General features: G+C 41.9%; 1 protein-coding gene across 11 annotated transcripts; it reads right to left on the reverse strand.

The window, feature by feature from the left end:
- Positions 1-15,509: 15,509 nt before the first annotated feature.
- LOC126778512 (uncharacterized) lies at positions 15,510-21,687 on the reverse strand. Of its 11 annotated transcripts, none has more exons than XR_007670151.1 (4): positions 21,310-21,687; positions 20,594-20,753; positions 19,439-19,948; positions 15,510-15,927 (listed from the first exon to the last, which is right to left on the reverse strand). XR_007670151.1 is itself a non-coding variant. In XM_050502140.1 (4 exons), the coding sequence occupies exons 1-4, from the start codon at positions 20,934-20,936 to the stop codon at positions 15,709-15,711; spliced, it is 879 nt and encodes a 292-aa protein (XP_050358097.1). In that variant the 5' UTR covers positions 20,937-21,687; the 3' UTR covers positions 15,510-15,708. The 11 variants fall into 11 exon arrangements, 8 of the variants coding, with proteins under 8 accessions (XP_050358097.1, XP_050358096.1, XP_050358095.1 ...); XR_007670150.1 differs by having other exon boundaries at positions 21,035-21,687; XM_050502140.1 differs by adding an exon at positions 17,575-17,747 and having other exon boundaries at positions 19,439-19,582; positions 20,594-21,687.
- Positions 21,688-23,745: the final 2,058 nt, after the last annotated feature.

Raw genomic sequence — 23,745 nt, forward strand, 5'->3', positions numbered from 1 at the left:
GATGTAGAATTAGGATTACAGTGTTAATGTACCAGAAGATCATAAACAGTGAGTCGGTCTCACCGAACGATTAGATTAAAAGAGTCAATTAGTTTCAGTTAGGATTACAGTGTTAATGTACCAGGAGATCATAAACAGTGAGTCGGTCTCACCGAACGATTAGATTAAAAGAGTCAATTAGTTTCAGTTAGGATTACAGTGTTAATGTACCAGGAGATCATAAACAGTGAGTCGGTCTCACCGAACGATTAGATTAAAAGAGTCAATTAGTTTCAGTAAGAATTACAGTGTTAATGTACCAGGAGATAATAAACAGTGAGTCGGTCTCACCGAACGATTAGATTAAAAGAGTCAATTAGTTTCAGTTAGGATTACAGTGTTAATGTACCAGGAGATCATAAACAGTGAGTCGGTCTCACCGAACGATTAGATTAAAAGAGTCAATTAGTTTCAGTAAGAATTACAGTGTTAATGTACCAGGAGATAATAAACAGTGAGTCGGTCTCACCGAACGATTAGATTAAAAGAGTCAATTAGTTTCAGAGATGTAGAATTAGGATTACAGTGTTAATGTACCAGGAGATCATAAACAGTGAGTCGGTCTCACCGAACGATTAGATTAAAAGAGTCAATTAGTTTCAGAGATGTAGAATTAGGATTACAGTGTTAATGTAACAGGAGATCATAAACAGTGAGTCGGTCTCACCGAACGATTAGATTAAAAGAGTCAATTAGTTTCAGTTAGGATTACAGTGTTAATGTACCAGGAGATAATAAACAGTGAGTCGGTCTCACCGAACGATTAGATTAAAAGAGTCAATTAGTTTCAGAGATGTAGAATTAGGATTACAGTGTTAATGTACCAGAAGATCATAAACAGTGAGTCGGTCTCACCGAACGATTAGATTAAAAGAGTCAATTAGTTTCAGTTAGGATTAGAGTGTTAATGTACCAGGAGATCATAAACAGTGAGTCGGTCTCACCGAACGATTAGATTAAAAGAGTCAATTAGTTTCAGTTAGGATTACAGTGTTAATGTACCAGGAGATCATAAACAGTGAGTCGGTCTCACCGAACGATTAGATTAAAAGAGTCAATTAGTTTTAGTTAGGATTAAAGTGTTAATGTACCAGGAGATCATAAACACCGGAGGGGGTTGTTGCGGGGAGCGGGGAAGTCCAAAAAGAGAGATGGCACGACTTACATACACAACTATCTCACCGAATACAATACGAGAATATTCAGAGAATACTAATGAAACACTCGTCGTAGTTTTCGCGTCCCTTGAGTTTAGGAACATTTACGATGTAACTACCAGCCATTTCACTGCAGAAAACTAATACTTTTTTCTGAATTTAGCGGGTCTGGGCCCATAACCTAATGAAACACTCGTTGAGTTTTTACAGACTAAACAGTTTTTATTTGAACGGAAGACACAATGACAGAACAAATAGGGTTGACATACCTAGAGACAGATGTTGCTAGTAGTAGTTAAATTATTATTTCGTTATATAAATCTAACAAATACCCTCAATATATATATTCGATTCGATATATTATATATATAAGTGTGTAGTATATAAGTGTAGTAGTATGCTCAGCCGGTGAATCATTGACTCCGTCGAGCGCCGACAGATGGCGCTAGCGTTCCAGAGATGATACGATTGCGACAAATATATTCCGCAGCCGCTTGAGTCGACTTGCCATACGAGCCAGCCAGCAGCGCAGCACGTAACGACCATCGGGAAGCGCCTTGACCACATGATAGGACCACGCATGCCTGAATTAAGCTTGCCAGTAGAGTGTGCTAGATGCTCTAATGCCCGTTGCCTTTGCACCTCACGCACAGCTTCGAAGTGGTCGACACGTAACTAACGTGTTCGCTCGGCTGTACCTGACCTTAACTGATAGTGCAACCTAACAGTTTTATATTAATTGCTAAAAAGGCACTTCTTTAAATTAATAGAAAAACCCACACATCTATCAGTCTTGAGTGACTTTGGACACAATATCAACGCATTCGTTAGCAGTTGCTAATTAAAATTATTTACTAAAAGTGACTTGACGTACCGTTAACAATAAAGACAGACCAGTAGGGCCAGTACAGTCTTTTCCTTATACTCTTAATCGAAAAGCGCCGAACACGCTTCAGAACACAATTGCCAATGTGAGACCAACTCTCGTTATCACTCCATTTACTTTAAACTTTAGCACGATCTGCCTCCTCGCACCAAATATCAATGTCGAAATTAGAAATATAAAAATATTGGTTGGATCTCACCGAAGTAATGATAGATCGTATCGCATCAATGATACGATCGGCAGCACCAGCATCGCGGTTCGTGGCAGAGCTCACAGACTTGGCGAAGACAATGCCGCAGAATCCTGATGCTCCACCATAGTCACAAGCACTACTCGCGGTCGCGGTAGCGTCCCTCGTGGAGGTGAACGGTTTATTCTTTCAATGACGTTAATCGATTTCTGGAACGAGAGCCATGGTAAGCGATTGTTATTAGGCAAGTTTCTTAGCTATTATTGCAGAAGATCATTGTTAATTAATAATCCAAAGCAGGGTAGATAAATAAAGAAATTATCGCAATGTAGGTACAAGGTAACTTGTGAAGTTACTAAGAAACTTATGATGTACAACACATAGTAAGACACAGTTTCGGTTTTAAACAAATTGGAACGTACTCACCAGATTTTTCATTGTATAATACGTTACCACAAATTATTATCACTTCTTGTCGTCATTTCTTACATGTCGTTTGTCATTTGTCATTTGTCTTGTAAATGCTAAGCGATACAGACGCGAATCGAACTGGGCAATATGGGCCGGCACATATAACATAGCGATTTCTTCGTGACTTAATCCTTCCATCTAGTCAACAGTGACGTCATCACACGGCTTGCATATGCCGCATGGGAGATTTGTGACAGCCACGACAAGACACTGCCTTTCAGTGCCTTTCTGAGAGCTATGATGAGCGATACACCTTCCAGTGGACGTTCAATAACACAAATATCAATCGTAGCACACCAAGCACGTGGATCAGCATCTGGTTGCTCTATTTCTCTGCTGAATCGCGAACATTGAGCGCCAATGGAATTCACATCCCACTTCTGATGTTGAAAGTCACTAGCAGGAACAGATATTAAATGGGTGAATCCGAACTTTCCAAATGAATTGTAGGAAAACACAATCAAATCTATTAACAGTTTTTATTTTAAAATGTCACAGACACAATTCACACGGGACACACTCTCATTCGCTGTCGCCCCCGATCGAATGACTCTTAGCAACACGACACTAACAAACTTAATCGCAATGGATTACAAAAATAACACAGTATGACACCAATCGACCGAACACACGATAGCAAAAAGAGACCTGTCTACCGTCTTTAAATACACTTCCTCCCACTACTACCCTCCTATATTCCTACAAACGCTAACAGACGGCCATTCTTCTATTGGAATGTCCCCATTCCAAATAATGCTCGGCCATTCGAATTAGAGTATGACCACATACAACAAATTTTAGAGTACATGTATATTTTATATATTAAGTTTTAATATAAGATATTTAATTAAATAAATTTATGTAGAAAACCCGAGTTACATTGAATGAAAAGTAAATTATATAATAAAAAAAAATAAAAATCAAAAGTAAATATTACAGTAAATACCTAGTACACCGTACTTGAGTTTTTACACATTTATTTAAATGATAATCATAGAATATAGTTAATTTCTGAGTCTATCAAATAGTTACGTTTACACATTTCAAGTTTTGATCAAACATTAAGAAACATTTAAAGTCTATCAAATAGTTACGTTTACACATTTATTTAAATAACAATCTTGATAGGTGGGTTGATAATTTCAAGTTTTGATCAAACATTAAGAAACATTTAAAATGATACAATCACTTAATTAATCAATAGTTATTCCGTTAATGTCAGAAACACTAATAACGCACTTCACTGGTAATCACTACACTAATAAACTAGATATCACTTCATTCTTATTTGGACGTACATTGTGTCAAGCTTAATGAACTTGAGCTACCGTTTGCCGCCGTCGGGACACGGCCTGCTCATTAACAGCACATAGTCGAGGTAAGCTACCGTTTGTCACCATCGGAACACGGCCTGCTCATACGTCACATAACGAAGCTTTCGTTTGTCACCATCGGAGCACGGCTTGCTTATACGTCGCATAATGAAGCTACCGTTTGCCGCCATCGGGACACGGCCTGCTATTCGATTTTACTCTTCATTTCATGGGATTGTCTCTTTTTTTTTTAAATAATTTCGTGAAATATTTAATTCAGTAATCACTTGCCCTGATCGCTTCAGACATCAGACCTAAAGTGTGGGTATCCTCGAACGTTCATCCCACTTCTGATCTTATAAAGGTAAGATCAAATTAAGACAATAACAATCCTAACCTCTATTTATTCAAATAATCTTAACATGAGCAAATCACAAAATAAACTAAATAACACCCCCTCCGGTGCCAGTTGTACTCGCCGCGTCCTCCGACGTCGGCTTGAGGAAACGGCCGGTGCTAGTTGCCAGGAGTCTGCCTGTTCGAAGAAGAGAACCAGTTCGAAGAAGGTACCAGCCCCAAGAACGACGCCTCTTTCCTCGCCCTTTGGGAAAGGGAGTGCGCTTCTTGCCCGGATCCGCGGAGGAGTTCCGGGTCATTCCGCGCCATCTGACTGAGGCTATGAACCAGGATAAGACTTTATCCTGGTTCTGCTATAGCCCAGCCGCGGAACTGCCAACCAAGGTGGCCATTAGGGGGCTGCCACACCCCCGGAAGAGGTGATCGCCGCCCTGCGCAGTCTAGGGTTCTCTGCGCAGAGCGCGAAGGCGATCCCAGGTGGAAGAGGCCGACATGGGTGCACTTATTTCGTCCAGCTGGTGCACCTGAAGGAGCAGGAGCTCATAAGTTTATATAAAACAACTGAGCTCCTGTGCATGCCCGGCCTACTGATCGAGGCCTGGAGAGGCGCGAAGAGCCCACCTCAATGCCACCGCTGCCAGGCATTTGGCCACTCCTCGGCCAATTGCCGGCAAAGGCGCACTCAGCAAAGGACCGGAGGTGCCCGGTCTTCAAAAAAGAAGCACGAAGGAGGGGCATTAACGTGCCCGCCCCTCGCCCGAACGGATCAAGAGCACAGCCAAAGGGGGACAGGGAGCGTGTCCCCCCGGTAGCACCTAAGCAGGTGGTCGGTCGCCCTATCGTCGCAGAACCCAGAGCGACGATAGTAGTCGACCAGCTAACAAAGCGGCCACCTCCTGCGAAGAAAGCCACGGAGGTGCGAGCTAAGCTTGCACCCCCAACAACTCTGGCGCCTCCAGCCAACCAGCCGACGGCCAGGGACCAACCCCTAAAGGCGCCTAGCAAAATGAGGAAGAAGAAGAGGGCAGCTAGGCCACCCAGGACTGAGCATGCGGCGGCATCGACGCCGCAGCCCAGGAAGGCAGCGACGGAGCCAAAGTCCGCTCCGGCTGCCGCCACGCGGCCGGTGGTGAGGCAAGAAGTGCCTCCCCCTGTGCAGATAACAACCTCGGCCAGTGCGAAAGGCCCGGACACCACCATCATCGTCCGGGTCTTCATGGAGGCACTGACAGCGATCCTGTTCGCCTATTCACAAGGCCAGGACATTATACCTGCCATCTCAGCTGGAGTAGCCGCTCTTGCGAAGCTTAATTCCAGCTGAGAATACTTTACTGGAACCCAGGCGGCATACGTGGCCATATCCGGGAGCTGACCCTACTCGCCCAGTTGCAGGATATTCACGTAATCCTCCTGGGCGAGACGAAGCTCTCGGCCGAAATCGAGCTCCGAATCCCTAACTTCTTCGTGTATCGGTGAGATGAAATCTCTCCCCGGGGCTGCCCATTCAGAGGAACTGCAGCCCTGGTGAGGAGGGATATCATACACGAAGAACTTGCACATGCACCGTTTGTGAGCCTACGTACGCAGGGGGTGCGTGTGCATGCTGGTGAGACGGAGTTGTTGCTGTATGCCGCCTACAAGCCACCCGGACAGACCTTCTGCAGCACCGATGTCCAATCGCTTATCGACTCGCCGATGCCTACACTGATCGTGGGTGATCTGAACGCGAAGCACCACGCTTGGGGCTCGCGCGTCATCACCCAGGCGGGTAGGCACCTGCTCGAGGATAGCGAACGACAGGGTTACGGTGTGTTGGGTCCAGGAGCGCCGACCCACATATCGACTAACCCTACGTACCAGCCGGACGTCCTGGACATCGTGCTGCACCACCGACTAGACGCACCCATCGATGTTGAGGTGAACTACCTCAACACACAACACCTACCAATTGTGGTCACAATCGGCCTCCAGCGCGACTTCACAGTGCCCCGCTCCCCACGTTTGCGGGTCGACTGGGGGCGCTACTCCTCAGAGCTCTCGGAGTTTGAGCTCACGGTCCCGATCGCGACGACTGAAGATGTAGAAGGAGCTGCTTCTAAAATTTCTGAGGCGATCCAGAAAGCCAAAGAAGCCGCCACCTCTCAAGGAAGCACGCCGAGAAGTCGTCAGGACCAGCTGCCGAGCTCGCTCCAAGTGAAACTGAGGAAGAAACGAAATCTTCGCTGACTATGGGCGCGAACGCGCTGCCCGAGGGTGAAGCGTGACCTCAACAGGATTGCAGAGGAAGTGTCGCGTGCGCTCGTGGCTCTCGAGGATGACTACTGGGAGGCCACCATCGATCGAGCATCCGAGCACGACACTACGCTGTACCACCTCTGCAAACAACTTACCGGACATGACTCGCCTGTCTACCCGCTCCTAGATCGAGCGGGTAACTGAAGATATTCCGCCAGCGACAGAGCAGAGATCCTGGCGGAATATTTGGAGGGTCAATTTACCCCCAACCCACCGGACTTGTCTAAAACCGATGTCGTCCATCATCACGCGGCGATCCAGAATCAAGTGGAGGTATTCCTGTCGGCCCTAATCCCGCCGCTCCAGGGAGACGATTATATCTCTCTGTCCGAGCTGCGGAAGGCCGTCTTCCGACTACCGAAGAGGAAGGCGCCAGGCCCCGACGGAATTACCAACGCCGCGTTGATGCAGCTACCCAACAACTGCCTCGTAGCGCTCGCGAGTGCATTTAACGGGGTACTCCGGACCGGACACTTCCCCGAGGCGTGGAAGATAGGGAAGGTCATCGCCCTCCCTAAACCCGGGAAGGATCGTCGCTTCCCGGCAAGCTATCGGCTTATCACGCTACTCTCGCACATCGCCAAGCTGTTCGAGCGTCTGTTGCTGCGGAGACTCGCGCCTCACCTGCTTCTACGCGAGGAGCAGTTCGGATTCCGCAGCGACCACTCAACGACGCTCCAGCTGGCGAGAGTTCTTAGCCACTTAGCCAGTGAGCGAAACAAAGGGCATCCCACCGTCGAGGTCTTTCTCGACATGGAGAAGGCCTTCGACCGGGTGTGGCATGCCGGACTCCTGGCTAAGCTCTGGAACACCTCGGCGCCTCTCGCGTATGTGCGAGTAGTGGCGTCATTTTTGGAAGGCCCAAGCTTTTATGGCTCGGTGGAAGGCGCGGATTCTCAGCCGCGCCCCATTCGAGCCGGAGTACTCCAGGGTAGCTGCCTCTCACCGCGTCTATACGCGGTGTACACGGACGACATCCCTACCCGTCGCGACCATCTGCGAGAGGGTGAAGAGGATGTGATGCTGGCCCTGTACGCGGACGACAGCGCATATTTCTCGTCGTCCTACCACCAGATCGTCGCTATCATCTATATAATAGGATGCAACGTGTGTTGGATCTGATACCGTATTGGCTAGACAAGACGCACTCTGCTCAGCGTACCAGAAGCGGAGGATTCAGATCCAACAGAACCGATGTCTGCGCTTGATTGTAGGAGCTCCGAGGTACGTTAGAAATGATGTCATCCATCGAGACACCAGGACGCCCACCGTGGAGGAGTAAGTCCGCAAGCTCGCTCGCTCGCTATTTGCTAAGGCAGATAGCAGTGCGAGCGTACACCTCCACGGTATAGCACCGCTTCATGCCAGACCACCTGAGGGGCGTCCGTTACCTCGTGAGCTCCTACTGTCGCCGACCATCATCGCCGATGCGGGCATCGGTGAAGAGGACGACGACGATCTGGAGACACGGTAGGACGATAACACCCGTAAACGAAGAAAAACCACATAGAAAAAACAGCCACTGGGTCATAACGACTCTGGCCCTCTGGGTCATAATATAACGACACGACGGTTGAACCGTCGGGGAGGACCAGCCCGGGTAGGGGGGGCAACCCCGAGGCCCGTACCCAGACTGGCCTAGGCCAGCCAGGAGGACCATTGATTGATTGCGGCGCATACGACACTTCTTGTGCAGCGGCCGGACGGTGCGGTCGAGTGTTGGAACCGACGCGCGTTCCTGGATGTAGTGCTGACGTTTGGAAGCTGTGGACCGTGCTGATGAGGCTGAGGCTCATCCTCCGTCGTATTGTTCCGTGGCGGGGTGAGTGGACCCCGGATACATGCGAGGCATTCTTCGGGACTGAAGAGAATGATGTTGATGAGGAACCATCAAGTGAGGATGGACTACAAAGAGACCCTGCTGCAGAAATCCAAGCTGACGAGGCCGTTCAGCTGACAGGAACGGCCGTCTTAGAGGAAAATCTCTCTCAACCTAGTACATCGGCGCGATGAAGTCAGGTGGAAGAGATAGCAACACGAGAACGGAGCAATACCGTGCAGCGCTTCACTTTTTGCATCGGCGCTGGGGCGAGACGGTTGTGTGGTTGTGCTCTCAAGTGCTATTCGTAATATTGGTGATTGCTAATTCTGATTTCATTTATTTGTGCTAATTTTGTTTTTTAGTTCCTATTTAGTTTATTTTGTGATTTGCTCATGTTAAGATTATTTGAATAAATAGAGGTTAGGATTGTTATTGTCTTAATTTGATCTTACCTTTATAAGATCAGAAGTGGGATGAACGTTCGAGGATACCCACAGTTTAGGTCTGATGTCTGAATCGATCAGGGCAAGTGATTACTGAATTAAATATTTCCCGAAATTATTTTAAAAAAAAAGACCAAAGCATATGGGCCACCTGATGGTAAGTGGTCACTAACGCCCATAGACATAGGCATTGTAAGAAATGTTAACCATCGCTTACATCGCAAATGCGCCACCAACCTTGGGAACTGAGACGTTATGTCCCTTGTGCCTGTAATTATACTGTCTCACTCACACTTCAAACCGCAACACAACAATACCAAGTACTGCTGTTTTGCGGTAGAATATCTGATGAGTGGGTGATACCTACCCAGTTAGCTACCTAAGTTATATATAATGTTATATATTTAATATTATATATTATTCACTTGCGTCACCAGGTGCTTGAAGCGTCACTCGAACGGCGAGACCAGCTGCAGTTTGTACTCGACGTTCCCGAAACGAGGCTCCGGGGGTAGACTCCCGTAGCACTCGTCGCCGGAAACGTCGGCGTCGGATGTTCTGAGGGCCAAATCGAATATATTTAACATTGATCTTATTTCGATTAATGCCATCCGCGTTCGGTGAGACCGACTCACTGTTTATGATCTCCTGGTACATTAACACTGTAATCCTAACTGAAACTAATTGACTCTTTTAATCTAATTGTTCGGGAGCCGACTCACTGTTTATGATCTCCTGGTACATTAACACTGTAATCCTAACTGAAACTAATCGACTCTTTTAATCTAATCTTTCGGTGAAACCGTCTCACTGTTTATGTTCTACTGGTACATTAACATCGTAATCCTAATTCTAAATCTTTGAAACTAATAATAATAATATCCTGGGACATTTTCACACACGGCCACCTGATCCCAAATTAAGCTTGTATAAAACTCGTGCTATGGAAACCAGACAACTGATATACTACATATACTACTTTTCTTTTGTAAATACATACTTATACAGAAAATTACACCCAGACTCAGGACAAACAGACATTTTCATGCACACAAATGTCTGTCCTGGGTGGGAATCAAACCCACAACCTTCGGCATGAAAAGGCAAGTATCTACCAACTGCGCCAAACGTCTTGTCAAAATTAACTCTTTTAATCTAATCGTTCGGTGAGACCGACTCACTGTTTATGATCTCCTGGTACATTAACACTGTAATCCTAACTGAAACTAATTGACTCTTTTAATCTAATCGTTCGGTGAGACCGACTCACTGTTTATGATCTCCTGTTACATTAACACTGTAATCCTAACTGAAACTAATTGACTCTTTTAATCTAATCGTTCGATGAGACCGACTCACTGTTTATGATCTCCTGGTACATTAACACTGTAATCCTAACTGAAACTAATTGACTCTTTTAATCTAATCATTCGGTGAGACCGACTCACTGTTTATGATCTCCTGGTACATTAACACTGTAATCCTAATTGAAACTAATTGACTCTTTTAATGTAATCGTTCGGTGAGACCGACTCACTGTTTATGATCTCCTGGTACATTAACACTTTAATCCTAATTCTACATCTCTGAAACTAATTGACTCTTTTAATCTAGATGTTAGTTAATGAGCTTAAATATAAAGCCTTGATTGAAGTCCCGGGTGAAGCGAATAGATATGTTATTGTTTCTTGCTCTTCCATACCGTGAAAAGCAAGCAAAGCTTTAAGAAAAAACGTATAATTACCCAAAATTACAACACATAAGAGATGAGATGGTCTAGTGGTAAGAACGCGTGAATCTTGAACGATGATCGTGGGTGAAGCCCGGGCAAGCACCACTGAATTTTCATGTGCTTAATTTGTGATTATAATTCATCTCTTGCTTTACGGTGAAGGAAAACATCGTGAGGAAATCTGCATGTGTCTGATTACACTGAAATTTTGACACATGTGTATTCCACCAACCCGCATTGGAGCAGCGTGGTGGAACAAGCTCCATACCTTCTCTTCAAAAAGGGAGAGGAGATCTTAGCCCAGCAGTGGGACATACACAGGCTGTTACGTTACTACTTTACAACACATAAATTATAATACTTTTTTTTAATTAACAAAAAACATCACTTACGTATCATCGCAGAAGTCTTCCATATCATCAGAGCTGTAGAAGAAGTCACTCTCCAAGTCCTCGGAATTGAAATCACCAGCTAAATACATATCGTCCTTTATCCTGACCTTCTCCAACTTATCGATGACATTGTACACTCTATCGGCAAACCTTGTCCCACTTCTCGTTGCATCCTCATAATCATTGGTCGGTTTCCTCTTCGTCTTCTTAAAATCGTCTTCCGATTTCAAATCGTTGACGTTCTTTTCGATTTTCTCGTCACAGACCTTTGGTATCGACGATTGATTATTCAACGGTTCCGGTACTTCTTGTGATGAACTCTGCCATGCTGTTGTTAGGACGTCCTTCGCTGGCGAAGGTTCCCGAAGTTCCGAAAGGCCCGAGTTCCTTCTGCAGGGTTAAATTTTCAAAACTCCTTCCTAAGTGCTAACCTATTGCGTAAAAGGAACCCGTATGCAAATTTTCATGTCGCAGTAGTTTGGGCTGTGCGTTTATATGCCAGTATGTTATATATATGTAAATGAAGCTCTTTGGGCTCTTCATTAAATTTAAATTGCACGTGCATTAACTTCGACTTATTACGTCCAAGTATTATCTATTGTGGCAACACTTTGCATTATGTCATGTGTAATTCTATAATTAGAGAAATTCACACTGGCTTAATATAATAAAAAGTTAACGACGTTTTTTTAAAAAAAGAAACAATTCAGATTGTAAAAAAATATTTGAAGCAATAGCTTTTAATGTTGTTTCTTTTTACGGGTTAGTAAATAATTATAATTTGTACTCATACTTTGTTTGCAGAAGTAATTTGTGATATGATATAAAAAAGAATAAATTTCGCTTAACAGAGCAACGACTTTAGTTTTTATTTCAATAAATAAACTTATTACATATATACAAAGGTTTGTACATACCCTTGGGTGCGTCTGGGTTCTTCCTGCCGTTCTCTTGATCGTTTTTATGTTTTTTCTTATTATTCTGTCTGTTCGTATTGCCATCTGACGGATCGAAGAGGCTGAAGAACGAGTCCATTTTTGTCTGAAAAATTAGATTACCCATTATTGTTCGAATAATAATAATATCCTGGGACATTATTCACACACGGCCATCTGATCCCAAACTAAGCAGAGCTCGTACTACGGAAGTCAGACAACTGATATACTACATATACTACTTTTCTTTTGTAAATACATACTTATATAGATAATTACACCCAGACTAGGGACAAACAGACATGTTCATGCACACGAATATCTGTCCTGGTGGGAATCGAACCAACAACCTTCGGCGTGAAAGGTAAGTGTCTACCAACCACGCCAACCGGCCCGTCAATAATAAAATTTAAATATTAAACAAATGGAAGAAATATGTATAATCCGCGCGCGATTAGAATGGTTGGTTGATTAGAATGGACATTTTGGAACCAAGACTCGCGTGGATTTTAGCTTTTTATTTGTTATTTTATTGATTTATGGTTAGACAATTATTTTAGAATGTCTTACTTATACTTTTAGATTTAGTTATGTTTATTAAGCTTATTTTTGTTTTGCTTTTAGAATACTAGTTAACACTCGCAGTTTCGCACGCGTGTTATAGGGGGGTGGTTAAGCCGTGAAAGCGTAACAGACATACAGTTACTTTCGCATTTATAATATTAAGTATAGATGATATTTTTGTTCAGAACTTCATTGCTTACGTTTCAACAATACAACAACAACCGAAGGGAGTCCAAGCGCTTGACCAACGGCTTTACGTGCTTTCCGAGGCACGGGTATGAACACACATCTAACATCCAAACTCCGAGCTGCTATTGAGAATTTTCAAAAGAATAACCCAATAACTTTCTATCAGCCCCACTCGGGGATTGAACTGAGGACCTCGAGATCAGCTGCCTTATATATCGCTTCTAGACCAACAGGGTCAAAAGAATCCTTACTAATATTATGAATGTGAAAGTGTGTTTGTTTCTTTGTTACGCTTTTACGTTTTAACTTCTCGACCGATTATCATGATCGAAAAAATGTTGACATTGTAACAGAAAAGGACAAAGGACATACATCTGTCTCAGTCCCTCAAACATGGGTCAAGCTGCGGGCGAAAACTATTATTATATAAATAGATGTACTTCGCAGTGTCACCCTCTTTAAATTTAGACTCTTAACTTGACAATCGTGAATTTCTTATTATAAATAAATTGAAATAGAGTTCACTGACACGATAAAAATAAAATTAGCATGCTTTGAATCCGTAACAGCCTGTGAATGTCCCACTGCTGGGCTAAAGTCCTCCTCTCCTCTTTTTGAGGAGAAGGTTTGCAGCTTATTCCACAACGCTGCTCCGATGCCGGTTGGTGGAATACACATGTGGCAGAATTTCAGTGTAATCAGACACATGCAGATTTCCTCACGATGTTTTCCTTCACCGTGAAGCAAGAGATGAATTATAATCACAAATTAAGCACATGAAAATTCAGTGGTGCTTGGCCGGGTTTGAACCCACGATCATCGGTTAAGATTCACGCGTTGTTACCACTGGGCCATCTCGGCTCTATGTTTTGAATAAAACTACTAATATACATAATAACATTAAGCATATTAATAAATGAAAAGGAATGTTTGTAAGTATGTTTGTCGTTATGTAAACGTTCTTGAACTAATCATTCGATTGTGTATGAGTTTTGGTGAGGTGTTCTGTGTAAAACTGCGAAGATTTCTGACTCAAAAATAAGTAATTTTTTTTTGTCTGTCCTTCCGTAAAAACATTTTATTTAAGCCCTTAAAATATTACGGATTTAGTAATCTATATAATAACGCGCTTCTAACCACGAGGGTAATGCAGTAACCTGAGACAGCTCCTAACCTTCATAGAGGGATATAAGACCTTAAAGCTTAAAGCAGCAGTAGATACTTGTCTTTTTTTTGTATCTTGTAAAATGCTCGAATTCAGGGCGTCATTTTCTTTGACGTCAAAAAAAAACCTGTCAACGTTTTTTCTTATAATCATTGTATTAAAGAAAAATCATGACGGCAACTTTAAAATAACATATATACTAATATTATCGACATTAGCTAGCCCTTACTACATCTATAAACATACTTACATAGGTACAAGTTCTGTAGACATATATGAATTTGCATATTTCGACCGTAATTTTTTCTACTCTTTAATTTTTTTTTATGAATAACACTAAAGCTCAAAAAAAAAGAATCCTTTAACAGAGGAGAAGAAGGCACTGAACTGTTTTATCTAAAGTCTATATAATCTGATACAGTGAAGTGGCATAATTTCATCGGACTCACGTGTGGATTCTACCGAGACGAAACGACACGAAATTAAATATAAGTATATTGTTTTATATTAATAATTACTACCTAACGTTGAAAATAACAAAAATTAAAACAAACTAAGCCTTAATTTAAAATTGGAACTCAATTTGAAAGCGAATATTTATTTGCTCATACAATAGACATACGATAACGCGACCACAGAACCGCCAACTAATATTTATTGTATAGCTCTATGTATAATAATAATAATAATAATATCCTGGGACTTTATTCACACACGGCCATCTGATCCTAAATTAAGCAGAGCTTGTGCCATGGAAACCAGACAACTGATATACTACATATACTACTTTTCTTTTGTAAATACATACTTATATAGATAATTACACCCAGACTCAGGACAAACAGACATGTTCATGCACACAAATGTCTGTCCTGGGTGGGAATCGAACCCACAACCTTCGGCGTGAAAGGCAGGAAAGGGAATAATCACAACAGATAACCGATAAGGCATTTTAATGTTTTTATTAGTCATAACAGATTAGAAAAAGTTAAATTTAAAAAAATCTTTTTGTATGTTTACTATAAAATATGTTTATAAATGTTATATTATTTTATAAGAAAGGGGGGTAAGGGGGGAACGGAACTACCATCTAAACCGACCCAATTGCCAACCTCACCTGCACGTGGTGCTCCCTGCTAGATAACAGACGAGGCTCTGGCGACCGATCAATGGCGGTATAACCATACCCACCATGATTGGAAAAAGGGAAACAACGACCTTGAGGTACAAATAACCTCTAAAATGTCTGGTGCAGAAGGCAAGGGGAAACCACTGTCGGCGCTTCACATATGCCGACGACGAGAGAGGCGCGGGGCGCGGGGCGCGGGGCGCGGGGCGCGGGCTAGCGGCCCGTTGCGCGTGCGCCGCGATTCACCGGTCACTCAGCGAGCGACAGCCAACTAGGCGGACAAGCCGAAAAAAAAAGGTAAGCCGGATCAGAAAATGTAGGTAAAGTGTAAAGGTAAAGCCTTTACACTTTACCTACATTTTCTGATCCGGCTCGAAGGACCAGAAAATGTAGGAGCCCTAACGGGACTTCGGTGTAATAAGACTTGGACTGTATTATAATAATTTATTCGCGTATTCAAATTGCACGCAAGGACGATAAAGTGTCCGCCTAGTTGGCTGTCGCTCGCTGAGTGACCGGTGAATCGCGGCGCACGCGCAACGGGCCGCTAGCCCGCGCCCCGCGCCCCGCGCCTCTCGTCGTCGGCATATGTGAAGCGCCGACATACTCCCCGGGTTGAAGAGTGCTCTTCAATCTTGATCAGGAAGGGGGCAGATGTTATTGAAAGCGCGACGAATTGTTCCTCTCTTCGTTTTGATTTCTGCCACCCGCGTGACTCCGTCTACGCCGGGAAAGGTCTGTGTGACCCGACCCAGGGACCAGAGCAGCGGTGGTGTTGTTTTGTCCTTGATTAGGACTAAAGACCCTGGTTTCACCTCCCCTCTGGAACTAAACCATTTGGATTTGGCCTGTAGCAAAGAAGTGTACTCATTATGGAAGCGGCTCCAGAAATGATGTCGTATGTACTGGATTCTCCTCCATCGGTCCAGTCGAGTGATGTCGGCTTCAGTCACCCGAGAGCATGGTACTGATAAGAGTGGTCGTCCAATTAGAAAATTAGAAGGAGTTAGTGCCGAAAAATCATTAGGGTCTGAAGAGAGAGGTGTTAGAGGACGCGAATTTAGAATCGCTTCTATTTGAGTGAGACACGTAGTCATCTCCTCAAATGTGAAATGGGTTAGAGAAAGTAATCTTTTTAAATGATGCTTGCATGATTTGACTGCTGCTTCTGCTAAAGAGTTGAAATGAGGACTATAAGCAGGTGTGAAAATGAAATCGATACCCTCTTGTGCTATCTCACATGCAACATTCGATGATTGAATAAATTTCTGTATTTCGTTGGATGCGCCTACGAAATTCGTGCCGTTATCAGATGTTATCGTCCGCGGTTTGCCTCGACGCGCTATGAAACGATGTAGCGCGGCCATATAAGCATCAGTGCTAAGATCAGAGACGAGCTCCAAGTGCACTGCTTTTACTGCTGAGCAAACAAAGATGCACATATAAGATTTTATAAGTTTGCAACCGCGGCCTTTACGATCGGCTATCAATACTGGCCCCGCGTAATCTACATAACAGTTGAGAAATGGAAATTCCAGATTAGTTCGAGCACTAGGTAAATGACCCATTAGAGGCTGTACATTTTGTGCTCTATTTTTGAAACATGTGAGGCATTTATTTACGATAAGTCTAGATAAGTTTCTGCCACCTAGAGGCCAATAACTTTGTCTTATATGTGACAATAATAATTGTGGGCCGGCATGTAAAAGTTTTAAATGTTGCATATGAAATAAAAGTTTAGTAAAAATATGCTTACTACAAATTACAATGGGATGTTTTATGTTAAAATCGTAGGGGGAGTTGTCAAGCCTCCCGCCCACGCGAATGAGATTATGATTGTCAATGAATGGAGTCAAAGGAAGCAATCTACTTTTGCGTGGCAATTTCTGACCAGATTTTAAAAGATTATACTCTTCAGGAAACATTTCAAGTTGACAATGATGTATAATAGTATTTATTGAATTTTGTATTTCTGTTGCAGAAAGATTGCCATGCATTTTATTTTTATGTTTTAAGTTATAAATAAATCTTTGTATATATGTAAATATTTTGTAAATTTTATTTAGGCTAGAATATTTTTCTAATAAGCAATTAATGATTGATGAATGCGTGATTGCGTCTGAATGATAAACGTATGAATGATTGCGACAATTACTAATGAAATGAGTAACTACTTCCGGCAAATCGTGTTTCGCTGTGTTTGGCATTTTCGGCCACTCTTTTTCACCATGAAGTAAAAAAGAAGGACCGGACCACCACAGAGGTGTATCGTTTATTACGTCGGCACTGAGGCCACGGGAAACAAGATCCGCCGGGTTGTCCTTCGACGGTACGTAGCTCCAGGAGTGACCAGATGTGATTTCCAAAATCTCATTGACTCTGTTTTTAACAAAAGGTTTTAATTGATTAGAAGGAGTTGAAAGCCATCCTAGAACTATGGTAGAGTCACACCAAAAGCTACATCTATGAATGGGTATGGTAAGCGATTCCTGAACCTTAGTACACAGCCTTGCACCTAACAAAGCTCCGCAAAGTTCAAGCCTCGGTATGGTCGTCGGTTTGACAGGCGCTATTCGGTTTCTAGAGACTAGAAGCTGTACATTTGTAGAGCCATTATCACTACTTGATCGAATATACAGACATGCCCCGTACGCCTTTTCCGATGCATCTGTGAAGACATGAATTTCGTGTTTAATAGAGTCTTGACACAAAACCCATCGTGGTATTTTTAAATTATTTAATGATATCAAAGTGTTTTCAAATGTCGACCAAAGATTTTTAAGCTCGTGTGACATCTCGTCATCCCAATCATATTTATTTATCCAAAGTCTCTGCATAATGATTTTTGCTTGAACGACACAAGGTCCTACTAGACCCAGTGGATCAAATATTTTACTAATTACAGAAAGAACATGACGTTTAGTAATTTTAGTATTTGGCGTTATATTAATAGTATATGTAAGGGAATCTGAATCACAAACCCAATTAAGACCTAGAGTTTTAGCCTGACAAGAATTCGGATCTTGATCAAAAAAAATGTAGAGTATTTTGTGATTCGATTTTACTATTAGTAACATGTCTAAGAATTTCTGGATTATTTGATCTCCATTTACGTAAATTAAATTTAGCTGATGATAGAACCGAATGTACCTTTTTTGAAATTTCGATAGTTTCGCTTATGGTATTCCCTCCACTCAAATAGTCGTCTACGTAAAAATCACGACGAATAGCGCTTTGAACACTATAGTCGTCAAGGTTATCAGCTAGACTTGTGAGACACTTTGTAGCTAAATTTGTAGCTAAATAATACTGCCTCTGCAGTACCATAAGTGACCGTATTTAATGTATAGGTCTTTAGAGGTTCTGAAGAATTAAAACGAAAAATAATTTTTCGAAGAGGTCGTTGAACTGGATTTAATTCAATCGCCCTATACATCTTTTCAACGTCACCTGAAACCACGTACCTATGCTGACGAAAACGTGTTAAAATTTAAAACAGGTCGTCTTGAACTACTGGTCCGACCATCTGTATGTCAAGAAGAGACACGCCCGAACTGGTAGAGGCTGATGCGTCGAATACTACGCGTAGTTTTGTCGTGGTACTAGAATCTCGAACAACTCCATGATGGGGAATAAAATATTGAAATTTAGAGATTTCAGGTACTGAAGTAGAGTGCGAGTCTAAAGTCATATGACCTAAGTTTTCATATTCTCGCATAAATTCAATATAATGCCTTTTAAAAATAGGGTCACGCCTAAATCGCCTTTCAAGGGATAAAAACCTATTTTTAGCATGTAAATAAGATTGACCTAAATTACTAGGGTCACCCTTTAAAGGCATGGTGACTACAAATCCACCATCATTGTTACGAACAGTGGTTTGCTTAAAAATTTGCTCACATGCTCTTTCTTCTAGAGAATATGAATGTTTTGAAGAAACGTTGTCAAGCTCCCAGAATTGAGTAAGGTCGGGAGTGACATTGGTGTGATGGCAAAAATGATTAAAAATAGATTTTTGTTTAGATTGGTGGGGAATACTACCTGATACTAGCCATCCGAATCTAGTTTCGTGTAATTTAGGTAAGTTTTTCCCTAAATCTATATAATTTTTACTTAATACCTCCCAGAACACTTCAGCCCCTACCAGGATATCTACGGCCGACGGAACGTTGAAGTTCGGGTCCGCTAGTTTAAGACCTGAAGGAATAGAGACGTGGTTGATGTGTACGAAAGACGACGGTAACACTTTTGTAATTTCAGGCAAGATATGACACTCTATATCTACAGTATAGGCACAGCATAAATACTCTATTAGGAGGTGACAAGACTGTGTACTAGTAGAAATACGATTATTAATACCTGTTACCCTGGTGCTAGTACCGCGTCGTAACAAACCCAGTTTCTCGAAGAATGTCTGCGTAACAAAGTTGGCCGTGCTACCGTTGTCCAGCAGTAGACGTGCCGTGTACTTTTTACCCGACGCGCCGATCACGTTCACCAGAGCTGTGGACAGTAATACATGCGCAGAAGTAGCAAGCTGCAAGCAATTGGCCGGAAGTGCAACATTTGACGTAGCAAGGTGCAAAGAAGAAAGCAATGAATTGACAGTTTTGAAGTCATTCGAATTTAAATGCAAAAGCGTATTATGTTTTATTTTACAATATTTGCAATGTGATAGTTTGCATTGCTTAGCAGAATGGCCTAACCGTAAGTAATTAAGACAATCATTATAATCATTTGCCTTTTGTATGCGACTTTCAATAGATAAACTTCGAAATGAATCACATTTGTATAAAGCATGTGCTTGGGAGCAAAGCGGACATTTATTAAAATTATTATTAGATTTTTTTGGTATTTGAGTAGTTTTATCTGGAACAAATTTATTTGAATGATTATTATTTAAAGCAACAATAATATTATTTTGGGAAAGATTAATATTTGATTCGACGGATTCCAACCAATCTGCCTTTTTGTTTAAAAAAGAACAAAATTGTGCTAGAGTGGGATCATCTTTTAAAGTATTGTTTCTATGTTCTTCCCAATCACGACTAGTTTTTAAATCTAATTTTTTAGACATTATATAAATGAGTAAAGTATCCCAATATTGAGTGGGCTGATTTAATGTTGTTAATGCCCCAACATTTTTATTGATCGTATCAACTAGATTTCTAATTGAAACACTAGACTCATTTGTTATTGACTCGACATCAAAAAGGGCCTGTATGTGGTTATTGACGAGAATGCGATTATTATTGTATCGTTCGCATAAAAGATCCCATACAATATTGTAATGATCCCCTTTAAAATCAATATTTTTAATAATTAAAGCTGCATTACCCTGGAGTGAAGCTCGAAGGTAATGGAATTTATTGATATCATTAATGGTAGTATTGTTGTGAATTAAAGATGTAAAAGTATCGCGAAATTCTAGCCAGCATTGATAGGTCCCGTCGAAATGCGGTAAATCTATTTTAGGCAAACGAATAAAATTCCTTGAATTGGAAATATGTGCACCTGAGTCAGCATCTTTGAAGCCCGCCTCAGATCCAGTACCGTTGGACGAAGCACCGAGCAGGCTGCGCGTGAGTGCCACCAGATTGAAATACTGACGGTCGAAGTCCTCACGCTCAGTAAACGTAGACTCGGCATCCTCGGAAAGTAGTTCAATCGTATTCTGCAGGTCATCAAATTCATTATATAAATTTTCAAATTTACGAAAACGTTCCATGAGGTCAAGACGTTGTAACTCTGATAATTCGGGACTGCTTTTTATTAACATTAAATAATTATTAAATATTGTTAATTTAGACTTTATTGAACTACGTTTTTTAATAAGGGTTTTTAAATTATCAGACATCTTAAAGTTTTTATGTTGCAATGTGAAACAAAAAAAGAGTCATAAAAAATAAAATTAAACAAAGGAATCGTAATGAATGGATATAAAAAATGCAGCACCTGTTTGCGTAGACGAACGGGTTCTATTCAAAGCGATAAGACTTGACCGGTTTCAAGGTTAACACGTGTCAAGTGCGTGCGTACTTTTTGTTATAAAATAATTAAATAATGCATCAATGAAGTAATTAAGCAATATATTACTTGATTAACTAGAAGATTAATTATGGAGAAATATTTAAAAAATAAAAATTTCAGCAAAAAGAAGTTTTCAATAGGGAAAGTTGGAAATAAGTAATTGGATGGACTCACTCAAATACAGAATTATACTCCCTGACATCAGCTTCTTCAGACGACAAAGGCTGCCACGTAGATGACGGAGACGACTTCTTGTCCTTTGTCCTTGGGCGCGGTCAATGTAAACCACGCGACGTCAATGACCGTTGCGTTGCAATTGTAATGCGACGGAAGTATGCAGGTTATCCGGCTCGAAGGACCAGAAAATGTAGGAGCCCTAACGGGACTTCGGTGTAATAAGACTTGGACTGTATTATAATAATTTATTCGCGTATTCAAATTGCACGCAAGGACGATAAAGTGTCCGCCTAGTTGGCTGTCGCTCGCTGAGTGACCGGTGAATCGCGGCGCACGCGCAACGGGCCGCTAGCCCGCGCCCCGCGCCCCGCGCCTCTCTCGTCGTCGGCATATGTGAAGCGCCGACACCACTGCACTATTATTCCCTAGTTATCGTCAGCTTTATGGAAAAGTCTAAGAAAGAAATGGCCCCGAGTTCTTGGCGTCCCGTAAATGGGACAGGGGTGCTAAGAATCTCCAGGTGGAAAAAACAACAAATGAAGATAGGAACGTGGAACGTCAGAAGCTTGAAGAGTCCTGAAAAAGTCTACAATGTCGGCAAAGAAATGCAACGAATGAAGATTAACATCATGGGACTAAGTGAGATTAGATGGATAGGCAAAGGTATAAAGTGAGATTAGATGGATACCAAATAGATAATAATTACACCATGTATTACTCTGGTTCCGAGGATAGCTCCAACAAGTATGGAGTGGGAGTAATCATAAACACAAAATACATTAATACACCTGTTAACTTAGTACCAAAATCAAACCGAACCATGTTAATATCATGTAGACTCAAACAACTAAAGAAGAGAACACAGTATCACGCAATAGACGTGAGGAAACTTAAAGAACTTAACATCCAACATAAAGTGGCGAAAGAAATAAACGAGTGGGCAGCAGATGAGAAACCTGGGATAATGCGTACGGTGGAGGAAGAGTGGTGTTCAATAAAGAACAAAATATTAAACATCAATAAGACACACTTGAAAAGAGATTGGATTCCTAAGCAGAGTTGGATGACAGAAAAAATATTTGATCTTATCGAAGAAAGGAGAATTACAAGAATTCCGACAATAGCAAGTATACTGAGATTGATAAGAAAATTCGGCGTGAAGTGGAAAAAAGTGGAACTACGAGCATCGCATTGATATATTTCATGAGCACAACCTCAATAAAATTGTTTGTATTATACGCTCAAATTGAATATACATAAATATTGCTTAAACGACATATAAAAACGCTATTGTTTTTTTTTAATCCGTGTTATAAAATGAATTACCTCGTGGCGTTGAGCTGTCAAGACCACAGGGTCTGTATGAAAGCACACACTGTAGCTCGTGGTTGCGTTTTATCAGCGTTAACAGTCAAAATTAACATATTTTTAAAACCTTCGTGATTTAATAAAATATTTCGAACAAGGAAAATGTTTTCCTAATAAAGTGTTTGTTTTATATCAATTAATAACCGTTGTGTGATATCAAAGGTATTTTTTTTTATAGAATAGGAAAGCGGACGAGCATATGGGCCACCTGATGGTAAGTGGTCACTAACGCCCATAGACATAGGCATTGTAAGACATGTTAACCATCGCTTACATCGCAAATGCGCCACCAACCTTGGGAACTGAGACGTTATGTCCCTTGTGCCTGTAATTATACTGTCTCACTCACCCTTCAAACCGGAACACAACAATACCAAGTACTGCTGTTTTGCGGTAGAATATCTGATGAGTGGGTGATACCTACCCAGTTAGCTACCTAAGTTATATATAATGTTATATATTTAATATTATTTATTATTCACTTCCGTCACCAGGTGCTTGAAGCGTCGCTCGAACGGCGAGACCAGCTGCAGTTTGTACTCGACGTTCCCGAAACGAGGCTCTGGGGTAGACTCCCGTAGCACTCGTCGCCGGAAACATCGGCGTCGGATGTTCTGAGGGCCAAATCGAATATATTTAATAATAATAATATCCTGGGACATTTTTCACACACGGCCATCTGATCCCAAATTAAGCTCGTACAAAACTCGTGCTATGGAAACCAGACAACTGATATACTACATATACTACTTTTCTTTTGTAAATACATACTTATACAGAAAATTACACCCAGACTCAGAACAAACAGACATGTTCATGCACACAAATGTCTGTCCTGGGTGGGAATCGAACCCACAACCTTCGGCGTGAAAAGGCAAGTATCTACCAAATGCGCCAAACGTCTTGTCAAAATTAACTCTTTTAATCTAATCGTTCGGTGAGACCGACTCACTGTTTATGATCTCCTGGTACATTAACACTGTAATCCTAATTGAAACTAATTGACTCTTTTAATGTAATCGTTCGGTGAGACCGACTCACTGTTTATGATCTCCTGGTACATTAACACTGTAATCCTAATTCTACATCTC

Source organism: Nymphalis io, chromosome 26 (assembly GCF_905147045.1).
Source record: "Nymphalis io chromosome 26, ilAglIoxx1.1, whole genome shotgun sequence".
In the NCBI taxonomy this organism is placed as follows: domain Eukaryota; kingdom Metazoa; phylum Arthropoda; class Insecta; order Lepidoptera; family Nymphalidae; genus Nymphalis; species Nymphalis io.

Coding starts and splice junctions, on each gene's coding strand:
- LOC126778512 (XM_050502137.1), bottom strand. CDS start 20,936: ATGTCTGATAATTTAAAAACCCTTATTAAAAAACGTAGTTCAATAAAG. Junction 19,949..20,593: donor CTTCAAAGATGCTGACTCAG/GTGCACATATTT, acceptor AATTTGTTCCAG/ATAAAACTACTCAAATACCA. Junction 17,748..19,438: donor TACTAGCACCAGGGTAACAG/GTATTAATAATC, acceptor ATGTCTTCACAG/ATGCATCGGAAAAGGCGTAC.